The sequence below is a fragment of the Drosophila ficusphila genome, unplaced genomic scaffold (genome assembly GCF_018152265.1).
Source record: "Drosophila ficusphila isolate 14025-0441.05 unplaced genomic scaffold, ASM1815226v1 contig_436, whole genome shotgun sequence".
Taxonomy (NCBI): Eukaryota; Metazoa; Arthropoda; class Insecta; order Diptera; family Drosophilidae; genus Drosophila; species Drosophila ficusphila.
This window is the reverse complement of record NW_025064352.1, coordinates 262523-281864: the sequence shown is the minus strand read 5'-3', so window position 1 is coordinate 281864 and position 19342 is coordinate 262523. Positions and strand designations below refer to the sequence as shown.

General features: G+C 38.2%; 1 protein-coding gene across 5 annotated transcripts; it reads right to left on the bottom strand.

The window, feature by feature from the left end:
* Positions 1-972: 972 nt before the first annotated feature.
* Positions 973-16482, bottom strand: LOC108098254 (ell-associated factor Eaf). Of its 5 annotated transcripts, none has more exons than XM_017201048.2 (3): positions 16343-16482; positions 11307-12286; positions 973-3677 (listed from the first exon to the last, which is right to left on the bottom strand). In XM_017201048.2, exons 2-3 carry the CDS (start codon positions 12075-12077, stop codon positions 2379-2381), a joined length of 2070 nt encoding a protein of 689 aa, XP_017056537.1. In that variant the 5' UTR covers positions 12078-12286; positions 16343-16482; the 3' UTR covers positions 973-2378. The 5 variants fall into 5 exon arrangements, with proteins under 5 accessions (XP_017056537.1, XP_017056540.1, XP_017056539.1 ...); XM_017201051.2 differs by lacking the exon at positions 16343-16482 and adding an exon at positions 16083-16306; XM_017201050.2 differs by lacking the exon at positions 16343-16482 and adding an exon at positions 14534-15680.
* Positions 16483-19342: the final 2860 nt, after the last annotated feature.

Sequence of the window (19342 nt, the reverse complement as noted above, 5' to 3'; positions counted from 1 at the left end):
GCGTATGTATTGAAAACTAACTGCGTGTAGTATGACTTTGGGACAAGGACTGTCAAATGTATGTAAAAAGTGCAAAAGCAATCGATAAATGTAAAAATAATCAAAAACTGTGTTGGCGCGCGATTTAAATCGTTATGGATTTTCTAACAAAAATATAAAACGAAAAGTCCTTAGTTTAAAAGCATCAAACCATTTAATCTCTTTTACACCACCTTTTATCAATATAGCAAGAAAAAAGGCCACTTGGTTTCTTGTCAGACAAATAGGTACACACATTTATTTATGTTTTTTAGCTGCAGTTTACACAATCATAAAACACTAATTTTGGTTTACTTTTCATACGCTCTCACACAACACACGTTTTTGCACATCGATGCCAAATAAATTCTCGTTATATTTATAGACAATTAATTTATTCACGTCTAATTTTCCACTTTTTACACATGACTTTTCTTTTCAGTTGGACTTTTGTGGTTTTTGATTTTTTTCTACGCTAAGGTAAAATCTACGGCTAAAAAACGCAGCAGCAAAAGCCGAGCTGCATTTCATCATCAACCTCAACTAATCATCTATCTCATTCTCTCATTTATGTGACTAACTAATTTGCCCATATTTTTATTAGGTATACATTTATTTATATATATATATTCATATAAATTAATTCAATGTTTCTGTTTTTGCTCTGCTTTGCTTTGCATATAAAAATAAAAACTACTTAAATATTATGCAAAAATCATTAGGACCTAAAAAAAATAAACACGAAAATATACAACAGTTTTTTGCTTTTCTTTTTTCGTGTGTTTTTGTTTTTTCCTTCTTGTTTCTTTAACGAACTAGTGACGACAGTATTTGTATAATATAGGTAAAAGTTTGCGGTTGCTTTTTGTTTGTTGGTTGGTTGGTTTCAGTTGTTGGGTTTTGGATTGGTGACTTTTCGACGACCAGACTTAAATGACTAAGAAAACATCTCTGTTTCAAAATAAGGTACAATGATATTTTATATATTTTGTTATCCATTTACATATACGTATATCCATATGAAGATATATATACAAAAACATACAGATTTTATAAGTGCCTTTCTCAACGGTTAGCTCTTCGGGAACTTGAGTTTCAGTGGTGCCCAAATTGGAGCTTGACTTTTTAGCAGCCGCCTTTCCTTGTCTTTACAATATTTTTGCTTACTTTTTTTCTCTCTCTGTATTTTTTTTGTTTAGAGCGAGGTCTACGTATATCGGGCTGGAACATCTGCAGCCAGATAACACCCAGAAGTGGACGATCGGCCCCAAGGAATTAATGGCAAATGCTTCGCTTCCTTTGAATCCTTGCTGTTTGCGGTTATCTATGGTCTATGTAAAGTGTATTTCATAAGTAATACTGAGATTCTGCTAGTTAGATGTCTCAGGTGTGTCGACGACCCCATTCCCAGACCCATTCTAACCTATCTAGTATCTATGTAGTTTAATATTGAAGTTTCGAACAAAATCTAAACTATTGTTTATGCATCCCTCGGAACAGAATAGAAAGTAACTTTGGTTTGTGTTCTATTTTGCTTTTTGTGTTTCGTTCAGGGAGAGATGGCAGATAAAAAACATTTTGCTTGTATATTGGAGGTCTTTAAACTAATATAAAAATAATATATGTATAGTACAAAATCCTTAGAAACGTTTTTTGGCCACATGTATAGAAAACGAATATAAAAAAAAAACAAATTATTACTTTAACATTGCACTTTGTGGCAGTTTATATTTAAAAGCATTTTAGTTTTTTTTTTAAATAAATATTGCAAGTTTAAGAAGTCCTTAAAAAGGAATTTAAACTTTAAAAAATATAACCGTCCTTTTTTTTAAGTTGTTAAATATATTTCATACTAACTAGTTACCCTATGATATTTAAACTAATTTTGATTTTTGAAGTTACACCTTTCCGGTATTTATGATCGAATTCTTCTAGGTTTTATTAGTAGCTTTAATATGTTTTGCACTCCAAATCATCTCCATCTCTCCCTTTTATCGTATAAGTACCTTACTCCAAGCTTTCTTCTTTATCTTACCGCTTTCTCTTCGCCTAAGTAACGCTGCCCCTTTTTTTTTTTTCTTCTGCCAAGCTTTGTACAAATTGGTGAACCCGGTCCTGGCCAAACTAAAAATAAGTTGTACTGTTTTCCGTATTGGTTTCTGTATGTATTTTTTATCTGTATTTCTCTGTTGACTATTGTATATTTCAAATGGAATTCACTTGCCATGCTGCGGGGCGAGGATTGTCCTGCCCAGCCTGATCCTGTTCAAACCCACACCGATGCCCAGACCCACGGCCCCACTACTACTTCCGTTCCCCATCGCCGTCATCGTCGTCGTCCACTTCTTGGTGCGCCACTGTCACTTGGGCTGGATCCTGGCCGAGCGTTCCAGCTCATTGAACTGCCCGTAGTACAGCACCTCGCTGATCAGCTTCTCGGCGATTATCCGTTGCGTTCGATCCATGGCGCGCAGTTTCAACGATACATTCGATCCGATAAAATCGGAATCATCGCGATTCAGGGACTCGGCGTAGAAGGCGGATGCTGCAACGGCCGCCTGGGCGGAAACACTGCTCTTGATGTGTCCGGGACTTGCCGCTGATTCGGTGGCTTCGTCGTTATCCGGATCGGGTTCCTCGCCATCGGACATACTCTCCCGGGAGCCGAGCAGCGAGGTCATCAGCATGTGACCCGCACTCCCGGCACCCGTCAGCTTTCGCATATTTAATGGCATAGCGGGTGTGCTGGCATCACTGCCCCTCGGCGGCAGGACGAAGGCACCGAAATTGGCCTTGGCCTGGGCCACCCTCAGATCCTGGGCCATGTCCACCAACTGAAGGCGGCTCTCCTCGCCCGCCGAACTATAGGAACGATGCGATTCTGGCGGTGGCGGTGGGGCAGGACCAACAACCCCACCACCAGTCGACTGGCTGGCTTGGAAGTAGTCCAACTCCTGCTTGATGGCCAGCTCTTCGTGACCGTGATGGAGTTGCGGTGTTGCATGCTGCTGCTGCTGCTGCTGCTGATGCTGATGCTGATGCGGATGCTGCTGCGGCAGGTGGTGCTGCGCGTGCGGATGGTGGTGCATCTGCTCGTGCGCCTGCCGCGGAGTGACCGCTCTTCCGGCGGCGGGACTGTTCAGCAGGTGGTTCTTGTGCGCCTCGTGCATATTGGTATTCGGTATGGGACTGCTCCCGGCATCGCTTAATGTCCTATCCGACTTCATGGGATCGCTGGCTAGATCGTTGGCGTCTCTACTACTCGATCCACCACCGCCTCCACCGCCAGGACCTCCTCCTCCGCCCGCCGGCGAACGTCGCTCCAATTTGGCCGCCAGTTGTCCCAGCGCCGCTGCCGCATCCACATCCTCCTTGGTATTGTTGTTGTCCTCATTGTCCGAGGTGTCCATGGTTTTCAGCGGACTCTGCTGGAAGTCACTGCTGCTGCTGCCACCGCCTCCTCCGCCAGTTCCGCCATGATAGCCCATGGGCAGCGGGACTCGCAATTGTTGAGGGGGCGCTCCACCACCCCCTACACTTCCTCCCCGCTCGGAGCCACCGCCCCCGGAGCCAGATATCGGCGGCGAGTACTGACCCGCCGTATTCCAACTGTCCAGCGTCTGACTGCTCGCTATCAGCATGGGGATATTGAGGCCCATCTGGAAGTACACAGTGCGGAATGAAAACGAAAAGGTTAGAGATAAAGCATTTTCACGCGACTGTCCAAAGGTTCCGAACTTCGTCATCGTGACGCAGTCCAAAAGATTGGACAATCCAGATAGTAAACCCAACGACTTGGGCTACTTGAGAACTTTAAACGACCCCATAAAGTTATTAAATGAAATCCAATAATTAAGAGCGCTTCCGGTTTTGAAAAGTAGTCATAAAGAACGTTTATATTTTAATATATGATACAAATTAAAAAGAAATCTTAATGTTAGCTGTTTCTTTACTTGCATATTTTTTTATTTTTATCAAAAGCGGATTTCAAATGTGTTATAATCATGAGCTCAACAAACTTTTAAGATAGCGAGGAAAATTGATTTGAAAATTAAGCGTAATGATGACTTTAAGGTCTCGTGATTAGCTTTTGAAAATCATGATGGATAAGCGCTTTTCTATTTGATAATCGCTTTCCGATTAAAACTAGGGTTTCCATTTTAGTTTTAAGCAGCAAACAAATTTCTTTAAAAAAAATTAAAAATTTATGAAGATTTAGAGGCGAGGGAAGTTCGTTGGTTTTTTTTTTTTTTGCTTCGCCATTAGATGTAAATTATTTAACTATTTTTAAAGAGAAAATAAGGAACCCCTATAGGCATTTTGACATATCTAAATCATTTAATGGGATTCCCAAATAATTGCATTGTTTATTACCCACTGAAATATTTATTTTTTGTTTTTGCATTCCAATGCCGGTCAAATCCCCTTGAAAAATTGTTTTTGTCAATTCTTAAATAAGTCCGAAGCATAAATTAAAAGCGAAAGAACGAGAACTCTAACCAAATTATGATAATAATGGTAAATAAATTATAATTTGACTGCTCAGATTTTGTTGTCTTTTTTTCTATATGGCAATCACACGAAGCGATCAAAACAAATTAGCAGACACACGCAGACAGGCAACAAATTAATAATTAATAAATAAAAGGAAAGTGTACTTTTACAAGCTGAAGATTGGACGCACTTTCAGTTAAAGTAAGACATATAAAATATATACATTTTTACCTGTATATCAATAAGTCAGTACTACCATTGTCATCAATTTATAAAAACTAAAGACCTTTAAGAACCATTATTCTGATTTTTTTCCGTAATCTTTTAATACAAAATTAAGCTACATAACAAAATGTATGTTATTTTAGTAATAAATGTTGGAAGGCAACGAAAGTGATCAAAGCTCTGATCAGAATTGTAAAACCCTCTCAGTCAGAGTATAAGCAAAACACAAATACAGGCGGCAAAAGTGCGCGAACTTTCCAAACAAACCCCCCGTTAACCCATTTGGGGCTGAGACTCACGTTTGATGGGTCTGTTGTTGTTGCGGCCGATTCTACGGGATTTCTATGTGTGCCTGGAGACCGCAAATGAATGTTGTTATTGCTGTTGTGATACTGCATTTTGCTTATCGTATTTTTTAAAGATCGGTATTTTAAATGCCTTCTGTTTACACTTGTTGTTGCCCGTGATTTTTTTTGTTTGATTCTGTGTGCGAAAGCGACGACAACGCGACTCAAACTCGTAATATTTTTGTCCGAAATTATTCTAGCGGCGTAGTAAAAATTTTCGAACAACCGAACAACGTGCGAGAGTAGAAAAGAGCAAAGAAACAAGTGAGAGCGAGTGAAAAAGCTACGATTTTAAGGGAGAATTTAAGAGAATTTTTTTTATTGCAGAGTGTGAATGAGTCATAAAGAGACAGAAGGGAATTAAACGGTCCTCTGATCGGAAAAATTACTTGCTGATACAAAACAATTATTATTAAATTAAAAACACGGTACAAGGATAAAATTGCGATTTATTATGAATTTTTTGCTTGTCATAGTGACTGATCAAGTCATATTTACCGTTCCTACAGGTAGAAGAACCGATTACAATCAAATAGATTAAAAAAAGTTTATAAAATTTAACGAAATTAGAATACAAGAACACTCCAATATCAATATCCGAACTTATAGTCTTCTGTAAAAACTTGCAAATGTCAGCATTAGTTGGCAGAGACTCGCGCCACTTGAAAGAGAAGGTCCAAAGACTTCTTTTTCCTTAACAAATCTCAAGAGCGGAACTGAGAGAGGTCTTTAGAGAGTGCTTCAAATGGTCAGGCGACGGCATTAAAATTAACCTACCTCACGAAAATAAGTTAACAACAACTACAATAAAATGTTTAATGTGGTCGACGACGATCAAAGAAGGCGCAACCTCTCTTTCTATTTTGGCTTTCGTCACCCCGTTCTGTCTAGGCAGCGATCTCTTTGATTTCGCCTTCTTTCTGTCCGAGTAGTGGCGCCTAGAACTTTCCATTAAAAAGCTATGACAAAAGCAAGGGCTTTATGAAATTGTTTAAGAACACTTAGTCATAACCTATAACTGATTGTCTAAAATAGTAGGTATGTACATACGTATTTCAACTCATTCAAAAAAATTAAGATTTAGTTAGATATTTAATAAATATATTTCCGAGTAATCAGCTGATAAGTTTGTCAAAACAGTTCCCGTTTTTATTTTCAAACATTTGCTAACAAAATTTTTCGAATTTTGTTTATTGGGGCATCCCGAGAATAAGAGTTCAACCTGGCTTGTTTATTTGTTATTGCCCCCGCTGCTGTTTTTAAGTTTCCTCAACTACGCCGCCAACCCCACACGCCACCAACCTTCCCGTTCCCGCTTGTTGTTATTGTTGTTGCAGCTGCTTTTGTTGTTTACGCATTCAGAGCAGCGTGTGCGTGTGTGTGTTTGAGTGCGCTGTGTGCGTGTTTGCATGTCTGTATTATTATTTTGTTAAGGCAAATAAAATAAAACAGACAAGAGAATGAACTCGGTCTTGCTTGCTCTCACGCGCTCTCTTTCTACCTCTCTCTATCTCTCGGCCTGTGTGCAACTGAAAAATGTAAACAAACTGATTATCATCCAATCCAATGAATAAATAACACACTACACAAACTACGCGTCGTCGCTGCTGCTTCTACTCCTTTGGCACGAAATCCGCCTCTGCCTCTCCATCTCCCTCATTCACCGCCCCTTCGCCACCTTTCTCCCCAAACACCCCCTTTCTGCGCGCCGCCCATTCACAATTGTCGCAAGTTCGCTCTTTCCACTTCCACAGTAAAACATCCAAAACTCAATCCACGAAATGACTTTCTTTAATTAGAAAAGCAATCGCCACAACTTTAAAGTGCGTGCTTTTAAGAACTTGAATATGAATAAGATCACATTATTTACTATAAAACTCAACGCATATTTAAAAACAATATGTTTAAGAAATTTAATGTACTGAAGTTCGACTTTTCCTTTGCTCACGCAAATGTTTTTGAAGTATGTAGGATAGCGATATTTTCGCAAAAGCGCAAACACCGCAACAACAACAATAACAACAATTTCAGCGCCAGTAACAACAACAGTTACTGCTACACTAACATTAATGAAACTGCCATGAAAACCGCAAGCGCAAGCGCCGCACACAAAACCCCCAATCCCCTTGTATTCACCCCACCAAAAAAAGGGGGACTCACACTGGCCGGGGAGTCGTAAAATTAACAGTGGAACAAATTGCAATTGAAAATGCATTGCGGTGTGCGCAGGTGTTTGTTTGTGTGAATGAGAAGGCAGGTGCCAATATCAGAGTTTTCAAGTGTGTTCGGTTAAGAGTTAATCCCCTAAAAGCTTTATTCTCTGGATGCTGGGAAATTACCCGACGATTCGCATGTATTTAATAGTCAGTCAATATCACATTAATTTTAACTAGACACTATATTATTTTTTGATAAAAAGCTTCAGTTTATCTTCATAAAGGTGGTCATATAATTAAAAATCTAGATTGTAAACCGATTTTTAGTTAACTACAGTTCATGATATCGTTTTAAGTTTCTTCTCTTAATTTTTACAAGTACACTGGAATTCATGTCTTTTTAGTAAGAATCTTATCCGAAAACATCCGTTTCCTCCCAAAACTCCAAAATTCTTCAACAACTTTTGGCGGTGGAAAACGGCAACAAATTCTAGGCACTTGTCGGCCCGGAATACTTCCCCAGATTGTTCCCCAACCCCAACAAACCCTATGCACTATCATCATTATCATCTACATAAAAAAAAAACCATACGCTGCGCGCTTGGCTCTAAACAACTTTGCAATGAATGAGTAAACAAAAACAAACGTTGACTTCGCTGCCAGCGCCGCAGTTGCTGTGCTGCTTATTTGCCTTGCACTTTTCATTCCGCTACCGCGGGGATGGGAAATGGGTGGTTTATAGGCAATGCAAGGGAAAACAAAACAACGCGAGTTACAACAACAGCTTGATACTCCCCTTCTGCTGCTGCACCAGCTACAACAACAATAGGAAACACAAACAAGAGAAATTTACACTCGAAAAACTTACTCGTGAAGATAATTTAATACATGAATTATGACTGAATATTAAGCAAATAAAATGGCTACCTACATCCGAAGAATTAACTTCTTATTAAGATTTATAATTGCATTTAATGTACATAGTCAGTAATTTAGGTTACATTTTAGTGCATGTTGCATTATGGTTTTTTTTTGCAGGTGTTGAAGGTTGTGTGGTGCGATTGGTGGGTGGTGGACTGGAGGCAGTGCGTGAGTCGTTTGGTAGCCACAACATTGCGGGACAATAACCGAAACAACAACACAAACAAAAACACAGTCTTCGTCTGCATCTTGTTTTTGTTTTTGCTGTTCACTTGTCTTGAAGAAAATACCGCAGAGCAAAACAATTGCAAAATATGAACAAAAATACATAACAATAAGGGGGGTGGTGGGCGTGGGTGGGTGTTAGGTCCGTTGGTGGGCGTTCTGGAAAAGGGGGCGTGGGCGTCGTTGTTAGTGCCTGCACACGCAAATAATAATGACGCAGAAGCTGAAAAAACAACACGAGACCAAACCAAAACCAAAATACAAGATGAGAAAACCGAGGTAACAAAAAGAAGAACAAAAAAATCGGTAGTTAGGAGTGGTTCAGGAGGGAGGTATGTCCAGTATAAAATCAAACCTCAAAAAAATCATTAAATTGAGAAGACTGCTCAATAACTATTTGTTTAAAAAAATAAACATACATATCTGAAAAAATATAATTAAAAAGGATATAATAAAGGCAAACTTCAAATGTTTTAGAAACTAACAACCTGTAGATAAACACATTATATCTATCAATATTGATTATCCTAAAAGAAATAATAACAAATTAGTGTTAGGAATAATAAAAACTTGCAAGCAAATATTTTTATTACAAACTACTTTTACTAGTTAACTAATTTAAAAACCAGTTATGTACACATATTTTAAAATTTTTTAGTTTGCTCAAAATATTAACCAATTATTTTTTATATTCTGCTACTAATTTGATGGCCATAAATGTGCAAATATGTTATGGAGACCACAAAACCAGAAAACTAAAGGTGACATGACTTGGACAAACAAGTTGCATGCATTTAGCCGAGCCACGCCCCCGATTTCCCCATACCTCATTCCACAACATCAAAACAAAAAACAAAAAAATACTCAGAAAAAGTCCAGGCGCCAAGTTTTATATTCGTTTCCTTGCAAAAATTTCATTTGTTTTCTAGAACAGCAGCAAAAAACGAGCGAAAACAAGCAGAAGAGAAGGCGTGCGGGAACAACAACTCCTGGCATTTTGTTTTGATAAGTCTGACAAACAACAGAGCCAAGTAAAAACAAAAGCTTCCAGCGAATCACGACGGACAAGAAGGGGACACTCGAGGGTGTGGTGTCCACTGGGTAACCACAAAACAAAACGTCACTACAGTAACAGTAAAACAAAACCCCAGACCAGAACTCAGTTTCAAGACCCAAAAGTTGCTAGTTAGTCCGATTCATTAATTGGTTTTAACAGCCATAGCGGCCATACAAATATTCTTTGTTAATCCAAAATTCTATAAAATACCTTACACTGGGGTAATAAAGAATTTTTCGAAATATTTGAAAATATAAGGTCCAACATGTTTTCACAGTTTGTCTTACTTTTGTTTAAAGTGTTTTTTAGCTTTGTACATACTGCAATTCCTACTAAGCACGTAAATACATAAAGGAATGTATGTAAATATGTTTGTTTATTAATTAAATCCATCTTAAGAGTTTGTGGGTTTACTTTAAGCTGTACATCTTTTAGTTCTAGATTTATTTCACATAAAGGTATCATATCGAACCTCTTATAAATGTCATGATACCGTTATGTAAGGGTGTCCAAAATAACAAACGGAGCAAAATGGAATCCACAAAAATCACCGTAGCAAGTGCTGCGCCGACGTCGCAGTCGCCAACACATTTCGCCGTGCAAAACAAACATTTCATCATACAGAGCAAGAGAAACAACAATAATAACAAAACGAAGGAGAAGATGAATAAGAAGAAGAGTGGCGACGAAATGTCAGGGCCCCCAATACGCCCCTCTCCATCCCACTTACTCACACACTTTTCTTGCCTGGCGCGACAACGCAAATAAAATTAACAAAAAAAAAACAACGACAAGCAGACAGACAGTGCGAGAGAGAAGAAGAGACGGCGATTGGGGAAGAGAGCTGGGGCCAATGCCTCACACACAGACCAATGCGCATTTCTAAGAAAAATTTATGCGTAAAATTTTAATTCTGTTTTGATCGTCAACAACAAAAGAGCACAAACAAGCGCGCACACACACACACAAGGCCGCTAGCCAGAGAGGACGTGAGAGAGTGGGGCCAATCTCTCAGGGAAAAAAACCGCAAGTCACTCGCGCACATGTTTTCTTGAGCGCCAAAGAGAGTGGGCGCATTCTCTCCCCGTTCATCCATCAACTCACCTACTCTCATTTCACAGTTAACTCAAAGCCGTTGTTTTGATTGAAGTTAACACTGAAAACTGTTGTGTTTTTATTTGTCTGTATACTTTTTTAATTGATCAGCTTTCCAAAAAAAATACATTAAAATTTGTGAGTAACATGCAGAAAAGTACGTTGCTAAGCTGAAGTCGGAAATTTCCTGCTAATAGATAGGCGGAAAACCTCTTCCTTGATTTTTATTTTGATAAGAGTTCCGAGAAAGTAAAGAAACATAAAAAAATAATAATAATTGGAACCAAATGAATCCCCATTTCAATTTTAAAGTTCTTTCAACCAGAAAACTTACTTTAGAATTTATACAAAAGCGAAAATTGTTTTATTATCAAAGAAATGGGAATGACACTAATTTTTGTACATTTCCATCTGAAAGAAATAATTAGTAGCTAAGCTTAAAATGAATACCACGTGATGGAGAGTATTTCTTTTTACTCTCCCATTTGTGGACTTGGAATAAAAGCTCTTTTAACCTGATAAATTCTTCATCATTTTTTCAAATTGGACTTTGGTTTGTTGCCGATATGATAAGACATGCGCTTTTCTCAATGAAATTAAAAATATTGTAAGAAATTTGTACATACATACATACATATGTACCAAACCAATAATTCTTTAAATGGATGGATTTTTAAATTTTTTTACAAAATAAATAGCATTTATAGGCCAATTAAACACTAGAAAATTCCTGGTAATAAAATCTTGTCCTAATTGAAAGAAACTTACCGCTCCGAAATATTTCAGCTCTTTGGTCTTGATGCGTCGATGCTGCATGGCGGGCTGGGAGCCAGGTACTCCCGGTCCACCGGCTCCACTTGCTGGTGCTCCTCCGTTTCCCGCCGCCACAACCGTACCGCTTTCGTAGGCCGCTGCAGCGATGGCCAGTCCATTCAGCCCATTATGGGCGGCGGCGGCTGCCGACGAGGACACCGGATTGGGCACCAAATTACCACCCGAGACATTGGATACTGCTCCACTGGAACCGCCGCTTAGGCTACCGCCACCGGCCTCCATGAAGTCGAATCGTTTGAAGGCATACCACTTGGACGGATTGGGCTGGATGCCCTGGTATATCTTGACGAACATCTTGTGCTTCTCCCGCCGATATTGGGTTAGCAACACGTTCATTTTCCGCTCCACCTCCGCCTTGCTGCAACCGAAACGCTCGGCTATCTCCGACCAAGCCCGAAATCGGCATAGTTTATCCTTGTACTTGGGATCGGCACGATTCCAGAGTTCCGTGTGACAGCGATATTGTTCGATCAGTTCGAGGGCATCGTCGTTGGTCCACTCCATGATTTTGGGCGAGGTATCGCCACCACCACTTATCACTGGTAAACCACCAGCTCCACCGCCGATCGGCAGCGGGATAAGCTGTTGCTGTTGTTGTTGTTGGGCGGTCGTCGTCTGGCTCAAATACGGATGGTGATGATGCGACGTCTGATGATGTGCGGCTGCTGCTGCGGCGGCTACAACGCTGGCCGGATTGAAGTTCATTTGCCACGCCTCTCCGCCGATTCTCTTGATATATGTACACAGCTTTATAAAGCCGGGCTCTTCTTTTTGAGCTTTGCTTCTTTCGCTTTCGGAAGAAAACTCTCAGGGAATGTCACGCGAAATGCACTCAATCAACATCGTCTTCTTAGGTCCTGTCGACTGGGTCTCATTCTCTTTCATTTAGCACTTTGTATATTACTTTTCATTTACTAAAAAGAGATAAACGAGATAGTATATTGTAGTTATAGTTTTGTCAAAAATATTTAATATCAATTTAAAGACATAAGTGGTACTTTTTAATGGTCACATTTATTATATTTCTTTCAATAATGCAAGCGGACTTTCTTTCCTCACGTAAATGATATTTAATTTAAAATCTGTGAAAACAAGTTTGACTTCAGCATTTATCGTTTTGTTTACGTTATCGCCGGGTTTTTTCCCGCGCGTCAAACATTCCGTCCCTGAGCCGTTTGATAACTATGAATCATTCACACACTCATTCACCTCTCGAAACATTTTTCAGCGAACTGTTTGCGGCCAAATACGTGCTATCGAATCGATCGCCATTGGTCATTAAATTATTATTCCATTTCATTCGAACCGGGTTCTCTGACAAGTTATTTGTCCGCCTAGGTGTTAATCAGTAATGGGAAATTTTCAGGCCAACAACTAAGCATGGCCAAAGCAAACTGGCAAACTTAACAACCAGAAACTTTTTCCAAAAAAAAACCGATCATCATCACCCCACAGAAATAGGCCCCGTGTTCAGCTATAGTTCATAACTCCAGTGGCAGTCGACTTGCTAATTGCTGCTATTTTTATTTGATTTGACATCTAATTGATAAATTTCGAATGACATTTTATGTAAACGGCGGGCGGAAGGCGAAAACTAACGTTTTAACATTTAAAGGAGATTTTCTAATTGGTTGCCATAATAAAAATGGCAAATATTTATTACTTTTAATTGTACAATATTTATATTACATTTTCAGTATAATTTTGTTGTACAATATTGTACATTGTTTAGCAGTATGCTAAAAGTAAACATTTTATGTTTTCTATCCTTTTATCAGAACCAAAACTATTTCAGCGTGCTAATAACATGTTAAACTCTACTTTTTCAAACCTAAAATAAAAAATGTGCACAGATCTAAAAAAAAACCCTCCAGCTTATCGGGGACTTCTCCAAGAGTAGATTAGACGAAGTTTTATCTAATTCACGATGTGACGCAAAATTATGAAATACCCGTAGACGTGACGTAGCTAAATTTATCCGTTAAATGATGCCTAAAATCCGAAAGGAATTTCATAACTGTTTAAAAAATCTCGGTGCAGGGAAAAACCCAAGACACCGATATTGCGTTGTTTTCAACGATCTAGCGATCGCCATTATCTGAACTTGAACTGATCGACATTTGTAATCTCAGAAAACAGTGAAAACAATCGAAACAAGCTTTTCCCATTCAGCAATTTCGCTCTTAAAAATACGCAGAAATTTTTTTATAATCAGTTTACAGACACGTCATCGTCTGCCTAGGTCAGTGGCACTATGTGTAGTATATTCCATGGTATAGTCCACATTATACAGTGGAATAAAGTCCGCAGTGGATGATAAAGCAGATTTTATTTGGCATTAGCATTTTGACGTGCAACTCTAGTTTGCACAGGAAAAAATAATATGGATTGAAGATAATATGGATTCTTGAATGCATGCAAAATAATTTTTATAATTATTGCTTCGTTATAAACCTAATGGGTCATTGAATTTGTTAATGTATAAGGATGAGTGAAAGAAATGTCTTCGATTATAATTATTTTTTACTTGTGTAGTAAACATGTCGCAGTTTCTTCGGGCGGAGAAAATTCTGCCAAGAAAAGCGCGTGAGTGGTAATGCTCTTTTTCCTTCGTAATCGTGTGTGTGTATGTATGTGTAAATGTCACAAGTCAACAGAAACAGAAGCAACAACAAACGATAACAAAGATGGCAAGGCAACTGCTCGCGCCTCGTCATTCACAATAGACGGAAGTGTAGTTCGCACACACACAATCTACACCCAGGGACACGTGCGCTTTCACTCGCACCCACACTTACACATGGGGTTTATGCTATACGGCATCTCGCTTTTACATCAATCTTTGTCGAACGTAGATTTTCGCTTCCTGGTTTTGGCGACGAGCGCAATTTGCTTTACGTTTTAGCACTTGTCGTACGTATTTACGAAGCACAAAAGCGGTCAATATATTAGCACTGGATTAAAAAAAAACTAGCTGCCAGGAAAATCCTTTATAATTCTAGAAAGATGTTTTGGGCAATATTTTGTAATGCTTTATAAGTTGTGGTGTTAACATATTACATGATCAGTTACAATTTTCAGATTCAAATTAACTAAAAGCTGTATATCTTCAAGATACGTATTAGCGATTCCCCCCTTTGATTAACAACCTAAAAAACTACCTATGTAATCATTTTTTTCGGCTTATGTAGATCTCTTTTTATGTAAGTCCGACTACACGTACACAAATACAGCACACTTAAATTAATAAAATAAATTGTTTAGTAATCAGTTTTTCTTTCTCGACAAAAAGTTCGAGAAATGTTTCTTTTTGCGCAGATTATAACGCTGCGCAAACAGCTGGATGATTCATAACGGTAAACTCACAAACACTGCGCACACGCACACAACAGACTTTAGAAAGGGATAGGGAGATAAAGCCTTAATTTGTTTTTAGTTTGCGTGTGGTTTTTATTGTTGGTGCTTTATTTGTCTGCGTTTTTTTTGTGTTTAGTTGTTTGCTTATGTTGTTTGCGCCACACTCTGCGTCAATTTTTAGACGCGACACATTTTGGTCTATATTTAGAACTTGTTTTTTACGCGACGTTGCTTTTTTTTACGCACTTTTTCGCTCTTCACTTGTTTTTGCGCAATTTTCCAATTAATTTTCGTTATTGCTTCGAAATTGGAAAATTTGAAAATGTGTTTTAGCTGGTATGTTTCAGTATTTTGTTTGCAATTCGTTTGCGTCCTCGTTTTATATTTAAGTAGCACAGTTTTGAGGGATTTTCTGAGAATTCTGCGGTGAACTCGGCCTTTTATTTGTTGTTTCTTATTGCGTTTATAGACTTTGGGTTTTTTTAATTTATTTAATTTGCATGTCTCTCGGAGCTCTGATTTGTTATTTGCTCACTGAGAAAATGCGCAACTGTGTGGGGATTTTATCAGGAATTTCTAAATGTCACCGTTTTTATTGTCTTGTTATGTGAATCATGACGGAAATGCTTAGGATTTGTGCTTATATATTGAGAGTTTACTTTTGAATTGTGTATTCTGTAATTTCTCTAGTTTAGATTTTGGATTTAGGTTTAGATATTTAAACTATATATTTTAGTTAGGGGTGCATTAGTTTCACAATTTGCTTTATTCCCTGCCTTATTTGACAGATTTCTTAAGGCAGTTAGCGACCATTTTGAATTCGTTTAAAAACGCTGCGAATATAAAAAGGTCTGAATCAGAAAACGTTGAATTTGCATAAAATCCATGTTATCCACAATTTAGTTTGTTTTCGCCTTTTGTCATTTTAAATAAAAAAGAAGAGAGGGAGAAACACAACAGGCCAAAAACAAATTAAACAACGCAAAAAGTAAACAACATCCAAAGCGAAATTGAGCACAGAAACTTAAAAATACATTTCAAGGCGCGCGGAATGAAATAAAAAACATTTTACAATCACTCCCGCAGACACGAACGCACATGTTTTATGGTATTTAAACAAATTTGAAAAACACTTTTTGGAAAATATTTGGTTTCTTGTTGAAATATTTCCTTATCAAGCCCATATTTGCTTTCTATGCTTTACAAGGTTTTCGAGAGTGTTTCAGAGTATTTATTTGTTTTGTTGTTTTAAGATATTTTTTTGGCTTTGAGAAGGTTGCAAGGGGCTTCGATTTTATTTCGCGCAAAACTTTTCCACTGTCTTAGGAATAAAACATTTTAAAGTCTCTTCACCTTTTTTTCAACGTAGATTTAGTTGTTTAAAATATTTGTGCACACTTTTGAAAACTTTTTTAAAGTTGTATCACAGTGATGTTGTTATTGAATCATGAAACTGAAGAGTTAATTTCAAAAATATTTCAAAAATATATTTTCCGGCCGTAGCTTTTCTGCTATTTGTTTAGCAAACAACACGGATGAGAGAAACAAAAGGAGGCTGCAAAACCAAACATTCCACACACAAACAGAGAACCACACGCACTGGCGATATTTACCGCTATTTCGGAGGCGCTGTTGCGCTTTTACTGCTCCGTATTTTCCCGTTACGCGCGTATAATCCACCCGCTATACCGAACTATATCTTTCCCGTTACAACCGCTCGCGAGCGACCTCTGTTGGCGTCTGTTTCGGCAAACAGTCGCAAACCTATTGGCATCGATTTGTAAAAGCACCGACTGCGACGCCGGCAGAGGAATTGAAATGAGCACAGGCGGCAGCGGCAGAGTAAACAGTTGTTTCGTGGAAAAACAAAACGAACATCGTAATGAAGTTCTCTTTTGGCCTGTTGTGAAATTCTACGGTGCTTTGTCATGCTTAAAGCAACAACAAAGCCATGCAGGGGGGGTGGTTGAGGCGGGAGAGAGAGAGCCTTACGAAGACACGGAGAGAGTAAGTGAGATTCAGAGAGAGCAGTGCGCGCCAAAAAAAACACAAGCAGACGCACAGTGACGGTCACAATGAAAAAAACACTAATACTAAGAGACTGCTTAATTATAAAAAGGAAAAGATGTTGTTGTCTTAATTTAATACAATTTCATGCAATTGCAAAATCATTTTTTTTTATTTTTGAAAAAATATGCGCCCAATTTTTTATTTGGAATTTTCGATGGTCTCGTTATTAGTGTGCATTTAAGCAAGTCCAGTAAGCTAGTAGTGCGTCCACCGCTGTTTTAAGGCTGACTGAGACGCGACGTCGGTGTCGGCCGCGCAGTTGTTTTGATAAAGCGAAAAAGAAACACGGCAGCAACAACAAAAGGGGGATGACTGGTTGAGGGGGAAGGCGACCGCTTCTTGGGCCGCACACACACAACGACACACGCGCAGCCGAGTCAAACAAACAAATAAAATGTGAAGCAGAAATGGCAAAAAATTAAACAAACAAGTAGTCAGGAGCGGTTCAGCAAAAGAAACGAGTTGAACGAACCGAGGTCAACACAATAAGTAAAAATGCAACAATAAAAAACCGTAATCACAAAACGCTTCGCGCCAAAATGAAATGAAATTTTTACTACGTCGTAGTAAAATTCCTAAGAAAAAAACAAAAGAAAGTTCATTGAAAGTGGTCAAATTTGACAAAGATTATTGTGTTTTCCATTACTGAACTGTCATGCTTTGCCACACGCTTTCGCTATGGTTTTATAAGAATAGTAAAGATAGTAAAGATTTATTTGACTTATTGGTTTTATAAGATTCTTAAATGCTATACATATGTACATACATACATACATAAATACGTTAATGTATGCATAACAAAATGCTATATTTTATAGAACCGGTGTACGTATGTACATTCATATGTATGTAACTTTTTTTAAAATTTAAAATAAATGCTAAAGCTGGTTTTCTCTTTTTTTCTCACTTAATGATAAGTTAAAAATATTTCCTTCTTTTCTATTTCACTGCTTTTCTTGTGCTTCTGTTTCGGTTTCTATTTATTTTTGTTTAGTTTTGTTTGCTCGTTAGCTGTGTGGGCGGTACAGTACAGGCAGGTGCTCTGCCACCCTCTCTCCGTATCATTGTTTCTTTCTCACTCTCTCTCTCTCTCTTGTTTGTTTGTTTTTCGTGGCATGTTTTTGTGTTGTTTTTGTGCTTGGTGCGTAGTTTTTACGTTCGTCATCGTTCGCTTGGTATTTCCGTCTTCTGCCGACGTCGCTGCCCACGCTCAGTCGCTGCACTGCCTAAATGGTTTGCCTTGAGTTGTAGTTGAACTATGTATTTGTTTTTCTGCAAACGAATTGCACTTGTGCACCAGAAAAAAATTTTTATAACCTACATAATAATGAAAATACATAAATATGTATAATAATGAAACAAAGGTCATAATAAATGTTCTTAACAAAATAAGTACGTATGTATTCTTAAGGGAGAAATATTGTAAGGTGCAATGGAATGTGTTTCTCTTTTATCTTCCACAGCAGGTTATTTATGTACGTCTATATCGTGTATTTATACAATTAAATGTAAATACATACATATTTACAATATTTTGTTTTAGGACTTTTTAATGTTTTTATTTTTTTCTCGGCCGCTGCAAAGTGCATTGCGTTTTTGGTAGCTGCGTGGGAGGTGTATTTATGCTTCTGTTTTTGTTGCTATTGCTTTCTCTCGTGCGCAAGCTCTCAGTTCACGTGCTGTGCTCTCTCCTGCTGCTCGGCACCTTTCCTCTCTTCCGCTTGGGTTTCAGTGAGCTATTGTCTTGGCCTTTCTTATGCGCGTTCTATATTAGTTGTGTGTTCTTGGCAAATTTCTTTCCCCCGTTACGTTTCGACAAATACTGTACAATGCTCAAATTAACGTTTAAAATGAAAAAACGAAACTGATTTAAATTAAACAAAATCAACAAATTATAGGAAGGCGTAAGTTTAAAAACCCGTAATTAACTTATAGATATTTCATATGTACTTTTAAGTTTTTTAAGCTTAACGATTATTTGTTATGTTATAAAATTCTACCTCTATTCCAGAATTCGTTAATTTAAAGTGTGTTAGCATTTAATCTCCTTGTTATATTATAAGCACAACAAAAACATATAGCAAGTTATTATTAGTAGTGAACAATTTAATCAATGTGTCCCACTGTGAAGGCCGCATGAGAAATGCTAATTAGTACAAATTCGTTTGTCACAATTTGACAGAGAGCGAGACTCTCTTCTTTTTGCAAGTAATCAAATAAGAAAGTTCGGCAGGGCGTAGGTGGGGGTGGGGGTAGTTTGGTCTGAGGGTAGGAGGTGGAATGTGGAAAGGTGGGGTTGCTCTGTCTCTGATTCTGTCGGCGTCGACGGCGACGCAGCAAACAAACACTTGTTTGCATAGCAGAACCAGAGAGCGAAGCCAAATAACTTTCATATAGAGAGACTGAAAAAGTGAGAAACTGAGAGAGAGCAGGCGCACAGGCAAGGCTTTTAGTTGTAAACTGTAAAAAGGATATTTCTTAATGTAAATGTTGTACTGCTTGGATTTCTAAATTTTAACTTCATTTTTGTGCAGTTTTGCTTA